The sequence below is a fragment of the Parasteatoda tepidariorum genome, chromosome 5 (assembly GCF_043381705.1).
Source record: "Parasteatoda tepidariorum isolate YZ-2023 chromosome 5, CAS_Ptep_4.0, whole genome shotgun sequence".
Lineage (NCBI taxonomy): Eukaryota > Metazoa > Arthropoda > Arachnida > Araneae > Theridiidae > Parasteatoda > Parasteatoda tepidariorum.
The window spans coordinates 15,761,347-15,783,955 of record NC_092208.1 but is presented as its reverse complement, the minus strand read 5'-3'; the positions used below and the strand labels follow the sequence as shown (position 1 = coordinate 15,783,955).

At 31.8% G+C, this 22,609-nt stretch overlaps 1 protein-coding gene across 3 annotated transcripts in view; it reads left to right on the top strand.

Moving 5' to 3' along the window:
• The window catches only part of LOC107442500 (uncharacterized), a 45,342-nt gene extending 23,086 nt beyond the window's left edge, over positions 1–22,256 (top strand). Inside the window, exons 1-6 of one of the 3 annotated variants that reach the window (XM_043052201.2) lie at positions 8,442–8,865; positions 14,402–14,584; positions 16,151–16,271; positions 18,127–18,238; positions 20,234–20,524; positions 21,933–22,256. In XM_043052201.2, the coding sequence (XP_042908135.1) occupies positions 14,425–14,584; positions 16,151–16,271; positions 18,127–18,238; positions 20,234–20,524; positions 21,933–22,043 (795 nt within the window). In that variant the 5' untranslated portion in view covers positions 8,442–8,865; positions 14,402–14,424 and the 3' untranslated portion in view covers positions 22,044–22,256. The other 2 variants (XM_043052202.2, XM_071181122.1) reach the window with 2 other exon arrangements.
• The last annotated feature ends 353 nt before the right edge of the window (positions 22,257–22,609 follow it).

The following is a 22,609-nucleotide window of genomic DNA, read 5'->3' as shown; positions in this document are numbered from 1 at the left end:
TAATTTTTTTTCTATTTATAAGTATAAAATGATGCTAACATTTTTGAAATATCGTACTTCGTGAGCAAAAATGTTCAAAGTGGATTTTTTTAAAAATCTCTCCACAGATTATTTTAATTTTTAGATTTTTATTATCTAAGAACATTGTAAATTCAGAATCTCTTCTAATTTTCTAGGTGTAAGAGCATTTTATTTAATTTTAGTTAAGGCGCACCGTGATGGGTTTTATGACTACCAAACTTCAACTCCATAGCCTTGCAATTTTGAATCGAATCTAGAAGAAAAGGGAAGTCCTACATCAAGTATTGGCACATGGTCAGATAATACTGTACTAAACTGCCACTCCAAGCCAAAAAGCCCTAAAAGAATTAGGGGCTGCACAATCTGCAGATTAAGTTCAGGTGTCAGGATATGAAGCTGACTAATCCCAATCAGATCGGGTTCTGCGGTGGTCTGTCGTAGTACATGTGAACGAAAAGGCTGATTGCTTGGTAATTTGGTATTTCTCTTTTTATTGTAAAAATAAAAATTCTTTTTAATTTTATTTATGGAATGGAAAATTTAACAAAATATTATAATAAAAGACGAAACTTTTAAAAATATTATATTAAAGACGAAACCAAGCCACAAAATCTCGTTTATGGATTAGTTGGGAAACAAGGGGGCTTAAGTGTCAAGTCAACATTCATTTCATAATAGAAGAATATACTTTATAATCTGAATACAAACAATGGTCTATATCTACGCTTAATAATAACCTATAATTTCAGAAATTGCTCAGATGTGTTGTTATAATGTACTAAACTACCATACCATGCCGCAAAACTATAAACAAGTTTGGTAGGTAGGTGCTTTGTTTACGTCGCACTAGAGCTGCAGAATGAGCTATTGGGGAAAGTCTGGGAAACATCCTCGAGAATGATCCGAAGACATGCCATCGCAATTTTGATCCTCTGCAGAAGGGTTGGCTCCCCTGCTTTGGTAACCCGACCACCTGCACCCGAAGTCGAACACTTTACGGTAGAACAATTTAACGTGAACCGACTTCGCTCACCATCGGTCCCAACGCAGGCTGATCCAAGTGGTCACCCATCCGCTTACAGACCGCAGTCAGCGATGCTTGACTTCGGTGTTCTACTGGGAACCGTGTCTTTACGATCAGTCCACTGCGGGTCATAAACAAATTAGGAGCCTTAAAATAGGGCTCCCTATGCGAATACGCAAGAAACTAGATTCACGTTAAACATCTAAATGACAATATTCCCGTGGTGCTTTTTAATCCATCGACCGATCTTCTTAATTCAAAGAGCACGGTTTCCAACCCCCCGGTGCTCTTTCGTGGTATAAGAGAATAAAAAGGTTTAATTATTAGTGAAATATATTTTCCTTTTAATACAGAATTAAAAATATTTTTTTTCTTTTACGGGATGAAAATTTTAATGAAATATTTGAAATTATCGCTCTCAATATTCCCCTTTATAACGAAAGTATCAGAACACTTTGAAAAAATTCTAAATTTTTTTGTGTTCGCTACATAAAGTGTTATAAGTGTTAAAACGTCATTCACTTTTAAAGAAATTTTCATTCTCCCCAGATCCGACGTCCAATATGCTGAATAACATTACAATTTTATAAATCAAAAACTAATAATTTAAGATTTTTTTCTGTTTGCATGTATTTACAAAACAATTGTCTATAAAACAAATACAACTGGACTTACCTTGTTGGTTACAGCTTTTAATTGCAATGAAATATAAAAAGTGAAAGAAATTCTATTCAAATAACTTTAAGGCAGTTTAATGGAAAAAAATATCCGTATTGTCCCAATAAGCAATCTATTTTTGTAGTTACTTTACGGTATGCCAAGCAATGGCATTTGACCTTAAAAAACTGTAATAAATACTACGCAATGGTACTTAACCTGAAACTTTAGTGTAAGGCAGTGTTTCCCAAACTTATGACTTTTGTGTACCCTTTCTAAATTTTTCGTAGCGCTGTGTACCACTAATAAAAAAAATTAATGTATTTTTTACTATAAAAAAAAATTGCACAAAAGTTAAAAATCACAACTGGCTGCGGACACCACTAATTATTAACTCTTAACTCTAAAAATAGTCAATAAAAAAATATGTAATCGTAAATTTTCCTGGCTAGCTTTGTTTTAAACTAAAAAATTTTGAAATTTTCGTTTGTTGCAAGATATTTCACGTAAGAACACGTATCCCGGCTAAACTGTTCTCGTACCCCTGGGGGTACGCGTACCACACTTTGGGAAACACTGGTGTAAGGTAAACCATCCCTGCATACATTTGCCCGGAATACTCTACACTGATGTTTTTAAAGTTAAGTACCACAACCCGGTATACATTTGTTCGGTATATCCTACATTGATATCGTTTTACAAGTATTAGTTTTTTAAGATTAGCTACTACTAACCGGTATACATTTTCCAAGTATACTCCACAATGATGTTTTTTTTAAGTTTAAGTGTCACTGCCTTACTATAGCTTAAGTGTCACTGCCTAAATATGCATTTGCACGGTTTACATTTCATATACATTTACTCTTCTACAAACTGCACAAGCAGATCGCCTATCGGGACAATACCCAAATATCTTACTATTTGAGTTGTGTGACTTTTGTCTTATGACCAAAATGTGAAGAAATATACATATGAAAATATTTCACAATTTCAAAAAAATTAAATATTTTTATGTAACATTCAAAATTAATGCATTAATGTAATTTATCAAACTTTTAAATAATATTTATATGAATTGGTTTTCTTCTAAGTTACAGATTCCTAAGTAAAAATCACATTTCTACCATTATTTACAGTTTGAATCTCAGGCGGATATATAGTTAAAGGTATTTAGTTTAAAAATAAACTAAGAAAAATATTCCATACAATGAGGGGAAATAAATATCTTACTTTTCTTTAAGAACTTTAAATAGTCAATAATTATTTCCATTTATGAGGTATGAGGTAATATTAAATGAAAAACAAATCATCGCGAATAAAAATCAATTTTTACTCGTTTCCACCTTCATTGAAGTCCCATTATTTTACTCTTTTTTTTTTTTATTTCTATAAATCGTTCCAAATGAACGGTTTCTACGTGATAAAAGATGAAAAATCATTTTTGACATAATTTATGATAGCACCGCAGGAAGTTTCAAATCATATAAAATCTGTAGAAGTATTAAAGAGTAGTAATGGAAGAAAGTTGGTGGTTTCAATGCCTAAAACCAGAGATTGTTTGCAATTTTTAGGATTATTCGAATATGCTGTCACATTATGAAACGAAACTCAAACTGTTGTCTTCCATGCATATTAAAACGGTAATAATTTTTATTTCTGTTCTTTCATTTGCATTATTTTAAGGTATAAGCGAATTCTTGACTCCATTTTTTAGAACATGAATATTTAAAATCCCCCCAAACTTTATATTTTTTTATTCTGTCACTAAAATTGTTTTAATATTTAAATCACCTTCATTAAATCCGAAATTCACTCAATGTACAAACAGTCAAAGCCTAAATCTTTAGAATTCATAAAATGTCTTGGTATGTTACATTTATTAAAACTATATTTAGTCAATCAACAAGCAGTTGATGTAATTAAAAATTGTCTTTGTGTATCACACTTGTTAAATCCAAAACAGTGGTTGAGTTTCAATTCATATTTCAAAAATATTTAGGCATAGAATAATGATTAAACTCAAATTTTATTAAACTTTCGAACGATTGCTGTATAGTAATTTATAATTCAAAAAATAATTGTAATTTATAATTTTGGAGTATATGTTGAAATAAACAAAAATAAACAAAACCGGACATTTTCTAATTTGAATTACTCGATGACATAATGAAACTAACAGTTGCAATAAAAGCAAGTAGCATATGTAAACAACCTGATATACTTTATATTAATATCAATTATTTTTACTCGTCTTCCACATTTAAATAAACATTTTAATTAACATATAAAATTTCATTAAAAATACATTTTAAACTATTAATTGATGTGTTCTGTGAATTACAAATTTATTGTAAAACATTTTCTGAAAGTTACTTCTGTGAGATAAAAATGTTTCATTGAAAATATCAGCTGAAAATACCCTTTCATGCTTAAAAAAAATATCAAAAGAGTAGGAAATTCTTTAAAAAAAAACTTTACACTCCCATCGTGAAATGCCATGAAGCATTTTTCAAGACACAGCTGTATGCCAGTGTCATTATAACTACGAAAAGCCATTCTCCATATTCTGGATAGTATACATATATTTTTCGATCGATTACGTTCATCATTAAAATTTAATATAATATGAAAACTTTTAAAAATTGCTTTATTAAGAAAAAAAGAAAACGTTTTTTTCCCTGGAAAAACAAGCGTTTTTTTTTACCACCTATTACTATTTTAACAGCAACACAGAAGGATGCAGGTTTTGTAGCCGAAACAGCCGAAAAGGCTCTGCACTTAAAAAGCTCTTTCAATACCTTATAAGAGTACCAAAAAACAAATTTCTTACAAACAATTTAAAAATAAATGAATAAAAGAAGTTGCAAGGTTTGCTGCGTTTTACTGTGAAGGCAGCGAGTTCGAATTCCATGGTAAGCCTGGCAATATCTTTGGGCTGCCCATTTCGAAATCATGCTATCTGTTCTTCAGTTTGACACGAGATTTTAAGCTGTTCTAGGAATGAGGGCACAAGCCTGCATCATCATCATCAATATTTATCTGGGCGCCTGGGGCAGTTAGCGGCCTTTATCCCATTCGTCTTGAATTGTGATCTTTAGGGTGGTTCTTTCTGGTAATTGGAATGCAATTGGACTAAAAGGAATTTAAATATTTTGAATTTTAGATAAAATTACGTCACTACAAAAGTAAGCTGCCATCGGCCCTGAGGTTTATGTCTTCTCTTAAGTGCACAAGCCTGCATACGTATGTGTAACAATAAATATAGAAGTACTGGGTATACACAACTATTTTAAAATTAGTTACGAAGTTTGGGCAATAAACGGCGCAGTTAACTTAGGTTGTTGTTGTTAATTTACGTCGCACTAGAGCTGCTCACTGGGCTATTGGCGATGGTCTGGGAAACATCCCGGAAGATGATCCGAAGACATGCCATCACAATTTTGATCCTCTGCGGAGGGGATGGCACCCCCGCTTCAGTAGCCCGACGACCTGCGAGCGACGAGCACTTCACGGTAGCACAGTTTAACGAGGACCAATACCGCACACCCTCGGTCCCTACGCAGACTGATCCAAGTGGTCACCCACCCGCACACTGACCGTAGCCAGTGATGCTTGACTTCGGTGATCTACTGGGAAGCGTGTCTTAACGATCTGTCCACTGCGGGACGCAGTTAACTTAGGAAAGTTGCAAATGTTTTTTCAGGCTCCCTGGCCAAGCGGTATCACCCACGAAAGGTGGAATCACACTATTACCCTGGATGTATCTCCATGATCTCCATCTCGGTTTTGAGCGAGCTATCTGTTCTTCTACTTGACAAAGGTCTACAAGCCTTAATAATTAAGCACACAAGCCTGAAAATGTATACACGAATAAATCCAATAAACAATGTTTTCAAAGCAGCACCTTCTTGCAACAACATTTGAAAAAATGTACTTATTCCTAGGCCCATTGTGCATGTATGGACCATTGTGCAGCAATATTGCAACGTAAATAAAGTACCTACCTATGCCCAGGTAAATGTTCCAACTTAAATAGGCTGCAGAAACAGCATAGCCTGTAAGGTTTTGCCATTCAGCAATGCTATCTGTAAGAGTAAGTTTGTAATTAATTTTGAAACTTTGGGAGAATTAACAACTTATATTATAAGCTGAATGAAGCAAGCCTTATATTTATTTATTCCCATTGATTTTTCTTTAATTAGTTTTCGAAATTTTTGAAGCGCATTTGCAAACCACTATATAGTTTTTCTTACTTCAGATGAGCATATTTGCTTGATGGGGCTCTTTTGTGATTTTGGGACACGAACCTACGACCTTCACCTCCTAGTCATCTTGAACAGCACTCAACGCTTTAATATTTTATATCGCTGCAAACAATACAGCTTTCATGGGTTCTCCTAAGCCCTTCTTTTTTTGGTTCACTACATTTTGAATTGTAGTTTTCGTTCGCAAAAAAGGCTCTTCCCAGTAAACACCAAAGCCAAGTATTACTGGCTGCTGTCAATAAGCGAGTGGGTGACCACTTTTGTCAGCTTGCCAAGGATAGAGGTTACACGGTATCGGTCTTCGTTCAATTGTTCTACTGTAAAGTGCTCTACTTCTTGTGCAGGTCGTCGAACTTCCAGAGCAGGGGAGCCATTACCTCTGTGGAGGATCAAAATTGTGATGACATGTCTACGGATCATCCTCAGGGATGTTCCTCAAACCGTCGCCAATTGCCCATTGTGCAGCTCTAGTGCTAAAGAATATACACAGGGGAAGACATATACATATAACTTCTATTTACATAATATAAACCAGTCTCCCGAGGTTAGGTATAAGGGAAAACACAACATTTAGGAACACGACAGAGGAGGTCCTTGAAGCGGTTTTGCACCCTCCTTAGGTGAAGAAGAAAGTTTCTATTTTTTATCGTTGGTTTGCTCTGTATTTTTTACACTATTGATAAACAGCACTTTAGCATTCAAATAGAGTCTCGGTGCTGCCATCTAGTGTGGCAGAAACTAGACGTCCAAATTAACATGGCCAACGGTATCTCACCCATTGTGGTGGTCCTGAAAGAGTGGATACCACTTCTGGAGAACGCACTAGGTCTGCTCATCGGGAAGATTGATTGTGCAGCTCATATCAGAAATAACAAAAGAATAAATAATTAGTACTGTATCATTAATTAAGATATTTCTTTGAGAATACATTTGCATAATCCATGCTAATTAAATCTGCTAATACATTTTGTTTTATAAAGAAATAATAAAATGACGGTTGGCGAAAAGCAGAGTACCCAACCATGCAGGTAGAGTTTTCCAATAATCGGTTCACCGATGACGTACCTCCCGACTGTCTTATTCCTTCTTATGCCCATGCGCTGGATCTTAGTTCAAATGACACTCTGCTAAATCTGAGTATGTTGCCCTGATGTTGCTCACCCTGTAAGTTTTTTTTTTTTTTTTTAGTATAGCGTATCGCACCGAGCAGTTCCCCACCTCAGTTACGTTTTCGAAAAGCTAGACTTCTTCCCTTTCTATATTCTTTGACAGTTCGACATAAATTACAACAACTGCTACTACTTATTGATCAGCCCAAGACTATAAGTTGTCACAAAATCACCACACAAAACACAATATTCTTGGTTTTCCATGGCATACCAAATAAATTAAAACTCATAAAACTTTTCAATTATAAATAGAATACTTTCACTATATTAGAAAACTGAATGTTAACTTCGCTTATCGAAAATAATACCGAACACATGTACTTCGAATGAGATTTGACAAAGCAAAAGTAATGCAATGGAATGATAATTTTTGTAGATCAACAAGAAAAAGTTATCACATAAATTACTGCTGTTTCCCAACTAAGCACTGCCCCTGATACTGACAAAAAGTTTGGAATTATTGACTCTAATTTTTCCATCGTTTGAATTCCATTTATCTCCCGAAAACTTACCTCAAACTCGCCTCACATCTTCCAGAGTTATATGTTTTCATCAGTCAGGAAACGATTAGAACTTGTACTTTCATCAGTCACATATATCCAATGGAAATTTAGTCCCGCAATGGACTGATCGTTAAGACACGGTTCCCAGCAGATCACCGAAGTCAAGCATCACTGGCTGCGGTCAGTGTGCGGGTGGGTGACCCCTTGGATCAGTCTGAGTAGGGACAGAATGTGTGCGGTATGGGTCCTCGTTAAACTCTTCTACCGTAAAGTGATCGACTTCTGGTGCAGGTAGTCGGGCTATTGAAGCGGAAGTGCCAACCCCTTTGCAGAGGATCAAAATTGTGATGGCTTGCCTTCCGATCATCCTTTAAGTGCTATAGCTAATCAGAAAAAGGGTGAAAGGTGGATTAACAGTAAATTTTTTCCGATTAAAATATTTATAAATTCTGTAAGTAGTGGTCTGGAAACAATCGAAACTTGCTATTACCTAGTTAGATGACAGTCTATTAGCTAGTTAGATGAGATCAAAATTTTGATTTCGTGTGGTTCGCAAATACGAAATAAAAAAATACCGTAAAAAGAAAAGAGTTAGAAACATTTTAATGAGCAAAATTGATTCCACGTTATTGAAACGCTATTTTCAACTTAAACGAATTCAGAAACCAGCGTAATTTCTTGAATAATACGAACTACCTTAACATTGTTAAACAATTTCTTCCAGCAATTCCAATTAAATATTTTTGTTTCCTAAAATAAGTACGACGTTTTACGACGTAGTAACAAAAATCTAAATAGAATTAAATTTGTCATAAAATAAAATATTTACTTCTTTCGTCATGCGCTCTATGAATTAAAACCTCTTGCAATATTCATTCTATAATAAACCGCAAAAAAAAAATTCTAATAACTCCAAACTATTTAAATATTAAATCACGTGATATAAAATTAGTCATACTGAAATGATAGAAGACTCTTCAGAAGACATAACATATGTTGTGTCTCTTCATTTTTTATTCCGTCTTTTTATCATTAATACCCGGATGTCGATCAAAGTCCATTTACTACGTATTCTAAAAAAAGGTGTTCTAGGTGTTCGTTACATTAATAATTCTAGTTTTGTTTACGAACCAAAGCTTTGAATAATGTTATAGGTAATTCATCATATGCTGAAATTCTGGATTTTTGTTGTGAAGTTTCTCCCATAATGCATTACTAAGAATAAGGTAAAGTATTGTTCCAATTATTTTTATTGACATAAAAATTGTTATCTTTTTGCCTACACAGGTGCGCGATACAGTTACTTCAAAAAAGATAATGTATGTATTGATAATTACATCTCTTTGTTTATAATAGTCATTCTAAAAAATTCAGATTATTAAACATTCTTTTTAAAACAGGAAATTAAACATTCCTCTTTGATAAGTTTTAATAAATACTTCAATTTATTTTTGATAACTATTAAAAGTTTCATGGTTGCTTATATTGGGAGTTATCCAAAGACATAGTCAATTTTTAACTGCTTAATTTAAAATTTGATAATACAAAATTTTCTACCCTAGTTTATATTAAATCTAAAGCCGTTTTTTTACTGTTGAAGTTACGGTAAATTAAAGTTTTAAATATGTATTCAATTAATATAAAAAGATAGCTTACTTAACTCATAATGTATTATTATATCGTTATATATAGCCCAAAATGTGAGTTGGATATAGCATATTTTGAGAAATAGAAACCTTCTATTGTATTACCTACAGTTCAAATTGTATTCTTTTTCTCAATTTAAATGTATTTTTTTAAAATAAAACTAGCCTTATAAAGAAATTGTTTGATTACAAATTGTAATATAAAATGGGATTAAATTTATAAAAAAATGTAATATATAGTCTAATTTGAACATGTTAAAAAAAATTTAAGCAAAACTAACCATGTATATAAAGAAATTTTTTGGATTAGAAATGATTAATATAATAATGACGTGGAATTTATGTTCAATATAAAAGCAAAAATATACTTGTTTTTAAGGAAGAAATACAAATTTCTAAAAAAAATATATAGTATGGAAGTTGTGAAAAAATGTAGTAGAAAATTTTATTATGTTTTTTATGACGGAAACTGAAATTATTTTATAGCAATAGAAATAATGCAAAACGCTGAAAATAATTTTAACATGTTTATCGCTGAAAAAGAAATCAAAATTATTTTATTGTAATGTTATGGAAGTTATGTAAGTAGATCTACGAATCTATTTTCACTGTAATTTTCTATAATTTCTAACTTCGCACTAAAAATTAAAAGTATAAGTAAGATTTTTCTATGCTTGATTTATTAAAACTTCGCTTACATTTTAGATTTTTACCTTTACTGTAAGCAAAGTTAGTATTTCAGAGAAATAATTTTAATTTTGTTTGTGTTGAAATCTTATTTTGCTAACTCTGTCTCTAATTTGAAACGTTTGGCTCTATATTTCTGAATTGACTAATTTTGAATTGGTTGGAAATGTTCAAACAATTCAGTAAACATTCTTAACATTCTTTGTTCAAGCTTTATATTTGAAAGGAGTAAAAATTTCGAATTTTACACATTTTATCAAATATTGTATCATAAATATTCATAACAAAAACGTGTTTATAATATCCTATTTTAAGTTTGAAGCAAATATTTAAAAAAAAATAGAAAACGATTCCAAAATGCATCTTTTTAAACAATTTTTACTATTATTTTCTTGTTTATTTCATAAAATAATATAAAATAAAGGTAAAAAATTAGTTACTTTTTAAGATTATAAAATAAGACACTTATGATGTTATATTGCCTTCTGTACGAGTTTGTGATTTATTTATTTACTTCGTTCATAGCTCGTGAAGTGTTTACAAAATATGCTAACTTGCTGGTATAAATATGCAGGGTGTTCTACCATGACTGCCGTGAATATGTTTTTGAGTAATAGTAAAAATGCCGTTGAGAAACATGCAAGTTGGAGTTGCATAGTGATATCTGAGGAAGAAAACGGATACCAAACTTATCTTGCTAAGACATTTTCACTATTAATTAAATCAAAGGAGAGTTTAATCTTAAAAAAATCATTTTATTTAATTCGTTTTGCCTAGTGTCCTTGAAAAAGACTGTTCCCTTTCACGAAAAAGGAAAAAGTGGTGGCACAAGTGTTTCATTATTAGGATTTGTTCCGCAGAAACAATATAGTTTTGTCTACCATAGTATATTAATAATATAAATATTTATATTTGGGCATTAAAAGCTAAGCACAGTTCCGTACAGAAAGTAGAGAAACAGTATATAGAAAGAAATATGTGCTGGTTTTAAACAAATAAGTAGGGGAGAGTCGGGTAGCCCCGCCCAGCTGGTACCCCCGCCCACTGTCAATTTCATATGTATAGAATATTTTTTCAAGTCAATGGGCCATCGGACATTAATTGTTATATTAAAAAAAGATTATTTTCGAAGTTTCAAGTATTTATGCAGCTGGTAACATGGTAAACAATAGTTTTGAAAATATGTTGAATACAGTAGTCATGAAATTAAGAAAAATTGGTTGAATGTTTCGATTAAACTTCATTTTAATACTAAAAAAATAATTTTTTCTATACATACAGCATTAAAGTATGTAGTCTTAAGTTTAATTTGCACAAAGAAAGAAGTTTGTATGTAAAAAATTGTTCGAGTAATTACAAATTTACAAAAAAATTGGATTTCGGGTAGCCCCGCTCACATGAATGTCGGGTATCACCGCCCAATTTTATTTCGTCGATAAATGTACGGTTGCAAAGATTATTATTTTATTGCTTCAAATTTGAATGTTATATGCATTTTTAACAACAAATATTGTTGTTATTAAATGATTGTTATTAAATGATAGAATTCACTAAAAGTATATAAATATGTAATAAATAAAATAATTTTGTGATAAAAATGATAAATGAGGTTTATCTATTGTCAATACATTGGTCATTTTCATTTACACCTGAAAAAACAGTCAAAAAATTTAATTTTTGCAACTGGGCGGGGCTACCCGACACATTTTGAAAAGAGCTGAAAAACATGTTTTTTTAAATTTCTATTTTTTTAAGTTAAACTATTCCTTTTTGTGGTTTATTCTTTTTGGATTATTTAATTAGATGATAAAACAATAGAAACATACAAAAATATTGATTATTACTCAATATTATACAGAAATATAAGCAATACTCCTTAAGTAGGTGGGGCTACCCGACTCTTCCCTACTACCGCATTTTCATCTGTTTTTTTCACACATAGTTTTTCATGAATTTGTTCGTAAAAAAGAATAACACTCTTGCAACAGTCAGTTTATAAGTCAGGGAGGTGAAGCTTCCACAATTTCGAGGTCAACGGCATGATATCATCATGGCAGTGTAATCATCATGGCGCACCGGTCGCCTTTACTTCCCAGACTAGCTGAGACCCAATGAATTGAAGGTGGGAGGGTTTTAAAGCTACTACAGGAGCTGGACACTCGACCATTATATAATATTAACCTGTTTATAATTTGGCCTCAAAACGTTTTCTCTATTTGATTTAGTCAAACATTAGCTACATTTTGGACGTAATGCAATATCTCTACAAAAAAATTTATCAAAATCATGCGTCATTCTAAGAAAAAAAATAATATTACAAGTATATTTGTTAAAATATTTTCGGAAAACAGATTGATTAAAAATAAATAAAACAAACCTGACTGGTTTCTGGACATTAAAAAAAAAAAAAATTGGAGTCAGATTTGAAAAGAAAAATAAATAATAAAAAATAAATAGATAAAACGTTACATTTTAACCGAACATTTGATACATTCAAAAAATTGAAAAGAAAATTATATTATCAAAATTTTGTTTTTCTAATGGGGCCCATGCTCTCATTCGAAAATTTCAAGAGAAAGTGATACTAAAAAATAATTTCTGTTAAATTTGTGCCAAAAAATATTTTCTTGGAAGGAACCAATTCTGTAAACAAACTTGTTGGCACTAATGATTTGAACTTAAATTTTTATTAACTACTTATTTTCTGTTATTCACGCATCATGCTTTCATTCCTCCGCTAAATTCAATTTTGATTTATGAATTCAATGCCTTTCAATACAAATAAAAAAAAATATTCAACGTACCACGCTGTTCAATTCAGAAGATGTTTCTTCTTTTTTTTCCTTCTTTTTCGTAAAACTTTTCTTTTCCATTTGCTAATATTTCGATAAATATTTTCTAACAGATTTTCTTTCGCGTAAGAATGGCTCAATGAATATTCTTCTTTTTTTACAAAAAAAAAAGAAAGAAAAAGGTTAAAGGTTCATATCCTTGTAATGATTGGTAAATTCAGTGTTTCCCAAACTTAAAACATTTTTGTACCCTTTCTAAATTTTTCGTAACCCTGTGTACCACTAATAAGAAAATAAATGTATTTTTTTGAAAATATGTTTATTTTTCTCTTCTGGCACTAACTTTTTTTAGTAATCTTATTTGCATCAGTGAGAAGGATGTTATTGTTTTTGCTGTGATAACTGTTATAGGGATAAAAATTATATTTTATAAAAATAAGTAGAAAATAGAAGTCAAAATAAGTAGAATTTATTACAAACCTTTACTATAAAAAATTGCACAAAAGTTAAAAGTCACAACTGGCTGTTGACACCACTAATTATTAACTGTTATCTCTGCAACAAATAGCCAATAGAAAAATACGTAATCGTAAATTTTCATGGATAGCTTTGTTTTTAAATAAAAGTTTTTGAAATTTTCGTTTGTTGCAAGATATTTCGCATAAGAACTCGTACCCCCGCTAAACTGCTCCCGTATCCCTGAGGGACCACACTTTGGGAAACGCTGGGTTAATTCATATACTGTTTTCAGCCTGCACTATACACAGTGATGAGTCAAAATATCCAAGATGAATCATATTTGAAAATATCATTTTATTACCGTGGCGGTAACTGTGAGAGGATTGAATGCGTATTTGTTTCATTCATTCGAATAGCATTCAATGCATTTTCATACAATATTTTCGAAAAAACTAGTTTTTCAAAATATGTTAATCAGAAGTTCTTATTCTGTTTCAAAAATGTATTTCCGCAGTCAGTGATTCATAGTCAGGTAATGTTCCTTTATAGCATTAAAAATTCGAATTGGATATCTGCAGGCGACGATTCAGCAGCCAATAAAGTTTGACACACACGCTTGACTTCGCTTGCAGGTATCCATTTAAATCTTATCCGAAAATTGATTAAGCATGTTAATGAACCAAGCTTTGTTACTATAACGTGTGCACGCCATCTTATTTACACACAGCCAAGCTTATTTCAGTGGTCTTCTTCTTCTCGAGTTTCAAGTACCCAATTGTATGCTCGAAATACTATTTATTTCACATTGTATCTGTTATAAATCTAAACTTATGAATATTTTGTATTCTCTGAACTAAAAAAATTTTTTAGTCACGTGATATAATTTTGTAACTGTGCTAAAGTAGAGACATTCCATTTTAAAATTACTTTTTAATGCATTTTTTTGCGACTGTGTTTATTTTTAGAACAAGTCTCCTCATGAGTTAAATTACTTTTTTATACCTATCTTTGTAACTGTAACTGTGTTTATTTTTAGAATAAGTCTCCTGATGAGTTAAATTACTTTTATATACGTATTTTTGTAACTGTAACTGTGTTTATTTTCAGAACAAGTCTCCTGATGAGTTAAATTACTTTTTTATACATATCTTTGTAACTGCGATTGTGTTTATTTTTAGAATAAGTCTCCTGATGAGTGAATATGATGCTATGGGTGTTATGGTGTTTGAGCCTGAGCACAGTTTACGGTGTAACTGATTTCTTCCTGGAATATCCAAACCCACAGGTCAAGTGGAGATTGTGTGGTCAGCAGAAAGCTTCATATATCTGTGATCCTAACTTCATTCTAGACCGTGGAGATGGTGTGTATACCAATAAAAATCTTTATTTATTAACGGGCTTTGCTTACTGATATAAATTGTAGAGGGATGTATAATTTATATTAGTAATAATATTAGTAATCAGTAATCCAGGGTCACCAATTGGGGAATATAGAACACTAGAAATTCTTCGTGTCTTGAAAGAATGGAAAAGATATTGTGGCGTCAACACTGTATGTCAACAGAGAAGATAGAGGTTTTTTAGTTTTAAAATAGCACTTAAATCACTAAAGTTTTTAATTAAGTTACGCTACCGAAAATGGTTAAAGAGTATAGTGTAACAATTAATACTTTCCGGGAATTTCATGGAAACTTTAATCGAACAAAAATCGGAATTGTAGTCTAGCTTTCGGAAAAACTGAGGTCGGAGTTGGTTTCAAACATTTTTCAACCATTGACTCCACAACTCTAATCAAAGCTACGAATGCATGAACAAAACTGAAAAGCATATATCAACGCAAACAATAAAACTAAAATGTTTCCATTTTTTTTATTGCTCTTCCCGGTTGCTTTACATTAGTGGATAAAGCAAAACACATTTTTAGATGTTCATCCCATCAATTTAACTGTATTAAAATAAAGATTAACTGTAATTAACAGTATCATTTGGTATGGTGCTGTTGCTCCATGCTGACCCATGAGACACAAAATTTACTATTGTCGAGCAATTTTCCCCATTTTCGTTCAGTTTCTGTTGATCGTAAAAATCTTGATACCATAGTACAGACAGTAGTACATGTATTTGTACATTTGGTACCTGTTAAAAAAAGTACAAATGTCCACAATACCATAAGTACTAAGTACCAAAATTAATAAAGTTTCAAGCCATCGTTAATAGTAGGAGGAAATGTTTTTTACGATTTACTTAAATGAATGCCTTATCTCCGTTGATTTTACTTTAAATAGATAACTTATTTTCTTTTAGTCAATTAACATTCATTTAAAATTACTTAGTTTTATGGGAACACGTTTTGAAAGCACAGCTATAAACAAAATAATCATGTTTAACTTCAAAATTACTAATTCGGTAAAGTAGCCTTCAAATGGTATAAACGTTGATCACAGAACTTGTGAAAATTAACTAAGCATTAAAGAAAGTTCAATGAATTCCTGAACAGAACTGTCTGCAGTCTAATCTATAACAAAAACCGATGCTGAACCAATGGGGAAAATTCAACATAGCGTAACGACATCGAGAACAAACAAAATACTGACTAAACACAAAAGAAAAGTTAAGAAAATGAAAGACACAACATCATCGTTCTTTGGCACAACATTACGTATCCATGTTTCTACACTGCCTCCAAAGAAAGTTAGCGAAAGGTATAGTTTATAACATATTAATCCAAAATTGTAATGGGAGAGATTTATTTATTAATGTTATTTATTAAAAATAAGAAATGATGTTTCAAACGTAAAGATCTCTACAATAATAAAATATTGTCGAGATCTTTGCGTTTGCCTTGAAAAATTAGGTTATAGGGACGTATCAGTAAGTGAAGAAATGTTTTATGTGATATAGAATAGCCTTATTTTTGTTACTTCTAGTGGAAAAACTAGAGATGCTTGCCAAAGAAATGAAAACTTCCACCAAATGCCTGTGTTCAGCATGTCCTGAGGACACTAACGTTCAAATTGGAATCTTCATTAAATATAATCACTCAAAAGAGTAAGAAAAATTTCTACTTTTATTATAGTAGTGCTCATGAAATAGAAGTGCGCAATGGAATTCTGATAATCAGAGTTCCGACTGTTTAAAATGAGTCGGAATCCTATTTTTTTCTTAATACGAATTGAGAAATGTTAAATAAAATTCCAAAAAACTAAACTCGTGTCAAAAACCGAACTCATTTTTTTTAATTATTATTATTTAATAACCGTTGAACAGTCAACCCAATTTTAAGTTTACAACTTTCGATGTTCAACTTTGTTTCTTTGTAATTTTGCATCCAACCCAGAAGACAAGAGAGCTCCTAGATAACTAGCCTTAGATTAACTATCCTTCGTGGAGGGCTTTTTGATGGAACTAACTAGCATTTTCGTTATATGGAGAGTGAAACCTCGCACGGTTAGCTTGATTGAAAGGTGATTCCAACAAATGATGCGTTTATAACTGAGAGTATTTTGCGTCAGCACCATGTCTGGGCGAGGCGAGAGCAGAATTTGAAACAACCAGCCGCCGCTGGGATTCGAACCTGGATTACCTTGGTAGGCTAACGCTCTATCTCTTGAGCCACCGAGGCTCCTTAAACTTAGGTTTATTTAACTTTTAACCCGTAACAAACTTTTAACTCGTGATGAAAGTATATTTGCATATTGAGATAAATGACCTTTAGAGGCCTCTTCCCTTTCTATCTTGGATGGAAGGTTTTATTTCTGTTTTCTCTATTACTGATTGGCAAAATGGGTGTTGTTTTAGGTTTGATGGCGTGCGCACCTTATTTGGACGTCATGACTCTTGTCAACTGTGTTCAAGAGTAATGCAATGCTTTGCTTTGCTATGGCGACAGCTGCTGTTTGATGATTTTTTTAGAATTCTTTTTTTCTTTTTAGTTTCACCAGTAGTCATCCTTAATGTATTTACATAACAAATTCTTTTTATTATTAAACTTATAATTACTGTCCTGACGGTGATTTTAATATAAATATGAATACTGAAGAAGGAAAAGTATTTTGTGATGTCTTGAAACACGTACATAGACAGGATTTGAAAACCAATCCGACAACAAACATCAATTGAGACAGTTGTTTACAACCCATGATTTGAAATGTTGTGGCGTTCATCGGAGTCAAACCAGAAAGAAAAATATATTTGACCAATGGGTAACCAGTGATCGTAATAAGGCCATCACAACTTCTTTCTTTTTAACCCCTTGACACAGAATTTTTTTTTCTTTTTTTTTTTCATTTAAAAAATTTATGATGAAACATCCACTTCATTTAATCTTTTAATAAAAGGGTAAAATCAAGGTTTCATTTTATTTGATGAGGAGAAATTGCGCGTAATAGGTTTCGAACTTTTATGACAGATTTTTTCTCCAAATTCTCTATTCCCTAATATCACGGAATAAACGAAAATAACTTTTCAAGCAAACATCTAATTAATTGAGGCATGATGTATTTACTGATGAAATGATCAGGAAGATGATTCTGAAGTCAATACTATGGGAATCGCTAGGTTTCAAAACTAACCAAAAAGCTAAATGAATAATGAGTAACTCTATTTTTTTGTCTCATTCTGTGCTTAGGTACTAATAAAAAGTATTTCTTTTAGGACCCAATCTATAGTATGATGCTTGTTTATGTGATATTTGTTGTTTTTTTACGTTGTTGAATTTTATTAACTTAAAATATCAATATTATGTTTGGAAAGCCCCCTCAAAAGTACTTATATTGTTGAAGGAAAAATAAAACAGGATTTCTAAACTATCGAATCAGTTTCATGAAACTGAGAAATTGTCTATTTTCATCATACAGTATTGGAGCAATAACTTCCTTATTCAAAAACTTCTGCTTGCTTTCAGGCTTACTGTAGAAAATCCAGGAAACAATTTAGCAGAAATGATAAGAAAAACATGGCATCTTGGCGCATGTGACGACGACATCATAATTGTTTTAGTCACGCAACTAAATATAGTAAGTTGCACTTGATTTAATTTTAAATTTACTCATACCATGTTTGAACCTTGCTGTTGTTTATCTTGTGCAAATACCCAACTTAACTGATATAGTAGCCCAAGCTGCATATAATATTAGATAACATCATCCAACCAGCAATTCTAACGTTACTTTGCACGATTTCGAATGAAATATCAAAAAGTAAAAAAAGAGCTTTTTAGTTGCACTTTTTTTTGTTACATGATTATTAATCAATAAGTATTCAGCCATTGGGAACTCTCAATAAATCAAAGAACTTTTTGAGAAATTGGCGTTGCATCATTTATATCAAACTAATTATATTATTTAAGGCAATACCTTTTTTTACGGTCAGAAGATGAAATCTTATGGTCGGAATGTCCAAAATGTGCATGGAATAAAATGAGAAAAAAAAACACAATAAAAGATCTAGAACAAATGACACAAAAAAATGCGACAGTGAACAGACAAACTCTTGCAAACCTGCAGATTTTTAGATGATAAACGAATTTTGAAACTAACTAGACTCTGAAAAAAAAATTCGAATGTTTTTAATCTTTAAGATGTGCTCACACTGAGTTAAATCGAGGCCCGCAAATTCAAACATAGTGAAAGTGACAGATTTTAAATCGAATATCTATAATTACAAGTCTATAATTATTAGACTTTGACGAATAACATTTTTATCAATAATTTTGACGCATAATTATAATTTATTACAGCAAATAGTAAGAATAATTAATGACAAATAATAATCATTTATTATTAAAAATTAAATTAACAAAATTATATATTGCACAATTTAAAATAGCTTTTTAATTTTTATTATTTTAATTAAAGTAATTGTGTCCATTAAAATGTAAGAAAACTTATAATACTGTGTACTTATACAGAAATTGGACAATCTCTATCTTGTATCCGGTGCAATGTCAGAAAATAAATCCATTTTGGAAAATAATTTTTGAATTATTTAAATTTCTGAAACAAAAGTTTTTTGTCCTTTTTAATAAGTCTAATTTAACACTTTAAATTTCATCTACGAGGGAAGTTTTATCCATTTTCTTTCTTCCACAAGTTAGGGATTACACACTTATTTTAATCCCCTAGTCAGATTTTGCTCATTTGTTTTCATCAGTATAAGATTTTACATTTTTATTTTCTTCCTCTTGTTAATTTCCTCACATTTATTTTCTCCTTGAATCAGATTTTACATCTTTAGCTGCATCCTCAATTGGGCACTTACAGTAAGTGATTATGACCTAATAGCCATGTGATCTATTTCAGATTTAATTAGATACTAAGTGACGTCATGCATGTGTCGAACCAGATTGGCGTCTGAATCAACAAATGCCACAATTTATCCACGATGACGTCACTTGTAGGTATCCAGTGGGATACCTGCAAGTGACGTAGTGTGGGTATCTCGATCGTGATTGGTTGTTGAAATGTGGCATTTGTTTACGTTAGCAACTACTCTTTCGAGTAAGCCAAGCCCGTCATATATCGATTCTTTTATGTAACACAGCCTATATTCTTTCACAAAGTTTTCAATTCTACCACTACATATTTACTCAAAGACTTAACCCATAGACAGGCACGAAGCCTGTAGAACATAAACAAACTTATTATACATCGAAGTTATCAGGTACACAAAACAAAAATATATCACTCTTACAATAAAATGCATAAACAAATAATAAATCTAAGTTAAGTAAAAGAAGTATACTAGAAAGAATTATATTTCAACAAATTTGATGTTTTTAACGGCTTTGTATTCAATTAACTTCCCGTTAATTAACATTTTAAGTAGAGAAACTTAGCTCAACTTTAATAAGCCATATTGCTGATAAAGATTAGCTGGTACTTACGTCATAAGTCACATGAGTGGGTATTGGTTGTCTTCTTCTTGGAGTGCAAGTACCCAATTCAGATTTTATGCATTTATTTTCTTCCTCATTTCAGATTTTTATGTATTAATTCATTTTTACTCTCCAGACAGGTTTTAGCCTGGGTTCATCTGTGCAAACTATCCTACCAGAAGCGACAGCAGCTCAGATTCTGCAGGACTGTCAGGTCCACTTTAATTCCGGATACTTTTACCAGGGACTGGAATCCATTGTCAATTCCTTTAATGACATCATCATCCGGGAACAGAAGAAAAGTTCCGACAGTTACCGTGAACTTTTGATTGGTCTCTTGATCGGCTTCGCCGTGCTTCTCGTCATAACATCTTGTGCGTTTGCATTCCACTTCCGACAGGTGAAAAGAAGAAAGAAAAGCTGCTCGGTAAGAAATTAAAAACCATATGAAATATGGGGGGGGGGGAAATCCCTATGCAGAAAAAAATTTACGACACATATAACGTAATAACGCTAAGTTCTTATACAGAGAGTGCATAGTAATTACAATACCTTAAGTATTTAATCATAATTACAATGCTACTTTAATCAGAAATAGAAAACAAACAAAATAATTTATAATAACGCAACTTGTGACCCAGATTCGAATCCCAGTGGTTGGTGGATACGGATTCCGCATCCGGCTTGCACCCATCCCAGTGCTGACGTAATATCCTCAATGGCAGACGGATCGTGCGTTAGAGTCCCCTTGCCATCAGGCTAACTGTGGGCAGTTTTCGCAGTTTTTCTTTCCATGTAACTCAAATGCGTTCCATCAAGAAGTCCTCCAAGTGGGAAAATTTCTCCCAGAACCAGATCCAAGAGTTCCCTTGTCTTCTGGATTGGATACAAAATTACAATTTTACGGAGTTGAACATTAGTAGTAGTAAGCCCGAAATTGGGTCGGCTGTTCAACCGCGGTTATAAAATGAAATATATCTTTTCGGTATTTTTCTTCTCTATATTAATAGCGCACCATTCAAACTTTTCAAAAAAGGTTTTTTTTTTTTTTCAATGATAAGAAAATAATAATTCACTTGAAATTGTAAGCTGGTGTTTTGTTAAATTTTAACCATCAATTAAAAACTCTTTCAAATAAGTAGCAGGCCTCGTATATATTTATTTAAATTATTTATACATTAGTGGTAGTTTAAAATCGTATAGGTAAAAATAAAATGTGATCACATGAATTTTAAAACTAAATTTAAAAATAAAATCGTTCGATAGAGTTTGCAGATATGTAATAGGCCCTTTTTATAGCTCCCTACTGTGATTACAATAGTTTCAGGAGCATTTAATCATGAAATTTGTTCCAGGCGTCCCATGCAGCATCCATTTTGATAGATAGAAGAAAAACACGCTTTTCAGTTATTATTTTTGTATATATATCGAGACTTTGAGCCTTTGTAAGCGATTTCGATCAAAAATAACTCTGATCTATTTTTTATCAAAGAATTTTTCTTTTATTTTAATTTTTTCCACCTCATGTTTTTATTATTTATTTTTACTCCCTCCAAATAGAAAAGTTTGCACTCCACTGCTTCAGTTTAAATTGTTAAAAAAAAAACATTAACAAAATCTCATTTCTTCTGATCTTTGAATTCAAATTAATTATGAAACAAACTATTGTGGTCGCAAAATTTATGAAACAGAAAGATAAAGACAATAGATATACAAGTAAGGAATAATTTCAGAGTTAAAAACATAAAAACAATCTTGAAATAAGTAGAAATGTGTGAGAAAAGTTTCATTTTTATCGGGTATAATTATTAAGCACATTTTTTTTTCTTTTTCAGAATATCTACGAAAAAGATGTACATCAACGCAACAGAATGAATCGGCCAGATGTTGATGAGCAACTTGAGAGACTGAACAAAAAATCTGAAATGGATAGTGAAGATGTATGAAATTCCTTTCTCTCATCCCATCATTGAAATTCCTTCTTCTTATTCCATCACAAGATGGCTCTTTTTCATCTACGATGTGTTTATTCTTAAATATTCATCTTCAACATTCCAAGATTAGTTTTTAAATTTGTCATTCTAGTTCCACTGAACTTTATTGCAACTGTATTATATTTCTTAAATAATTAAAATATTTGTGAAAGTTTGCTTTTTAAATGATGGCAGTGTGTTTGCATTAAATAATTTTATCACACAATGGGATACTTGCAAGTGACGTAGTGTGGGTATCTCTCCCCTGATTGGTTGCTGAAACGTGGCAGTTGTTTACGTTTTGGCAACTATTCTTTCCATTCTATTTCGAGTCAGCCAAGCCAGTCAACTATCAGTCTTAAGTGATACATTCTAAATTTTTCCACAAGGATTCTTTCACTATATATTTACATAAAGACAGACATAAAGCCGCGTAGAACATTAACTAAGCATCGAAGTTACCAGATAAACAAAACAAAAATATATCACAGTTACAATTAAATACCTAAACAAATACTAAATCTAAGTTAAGTAAAAGA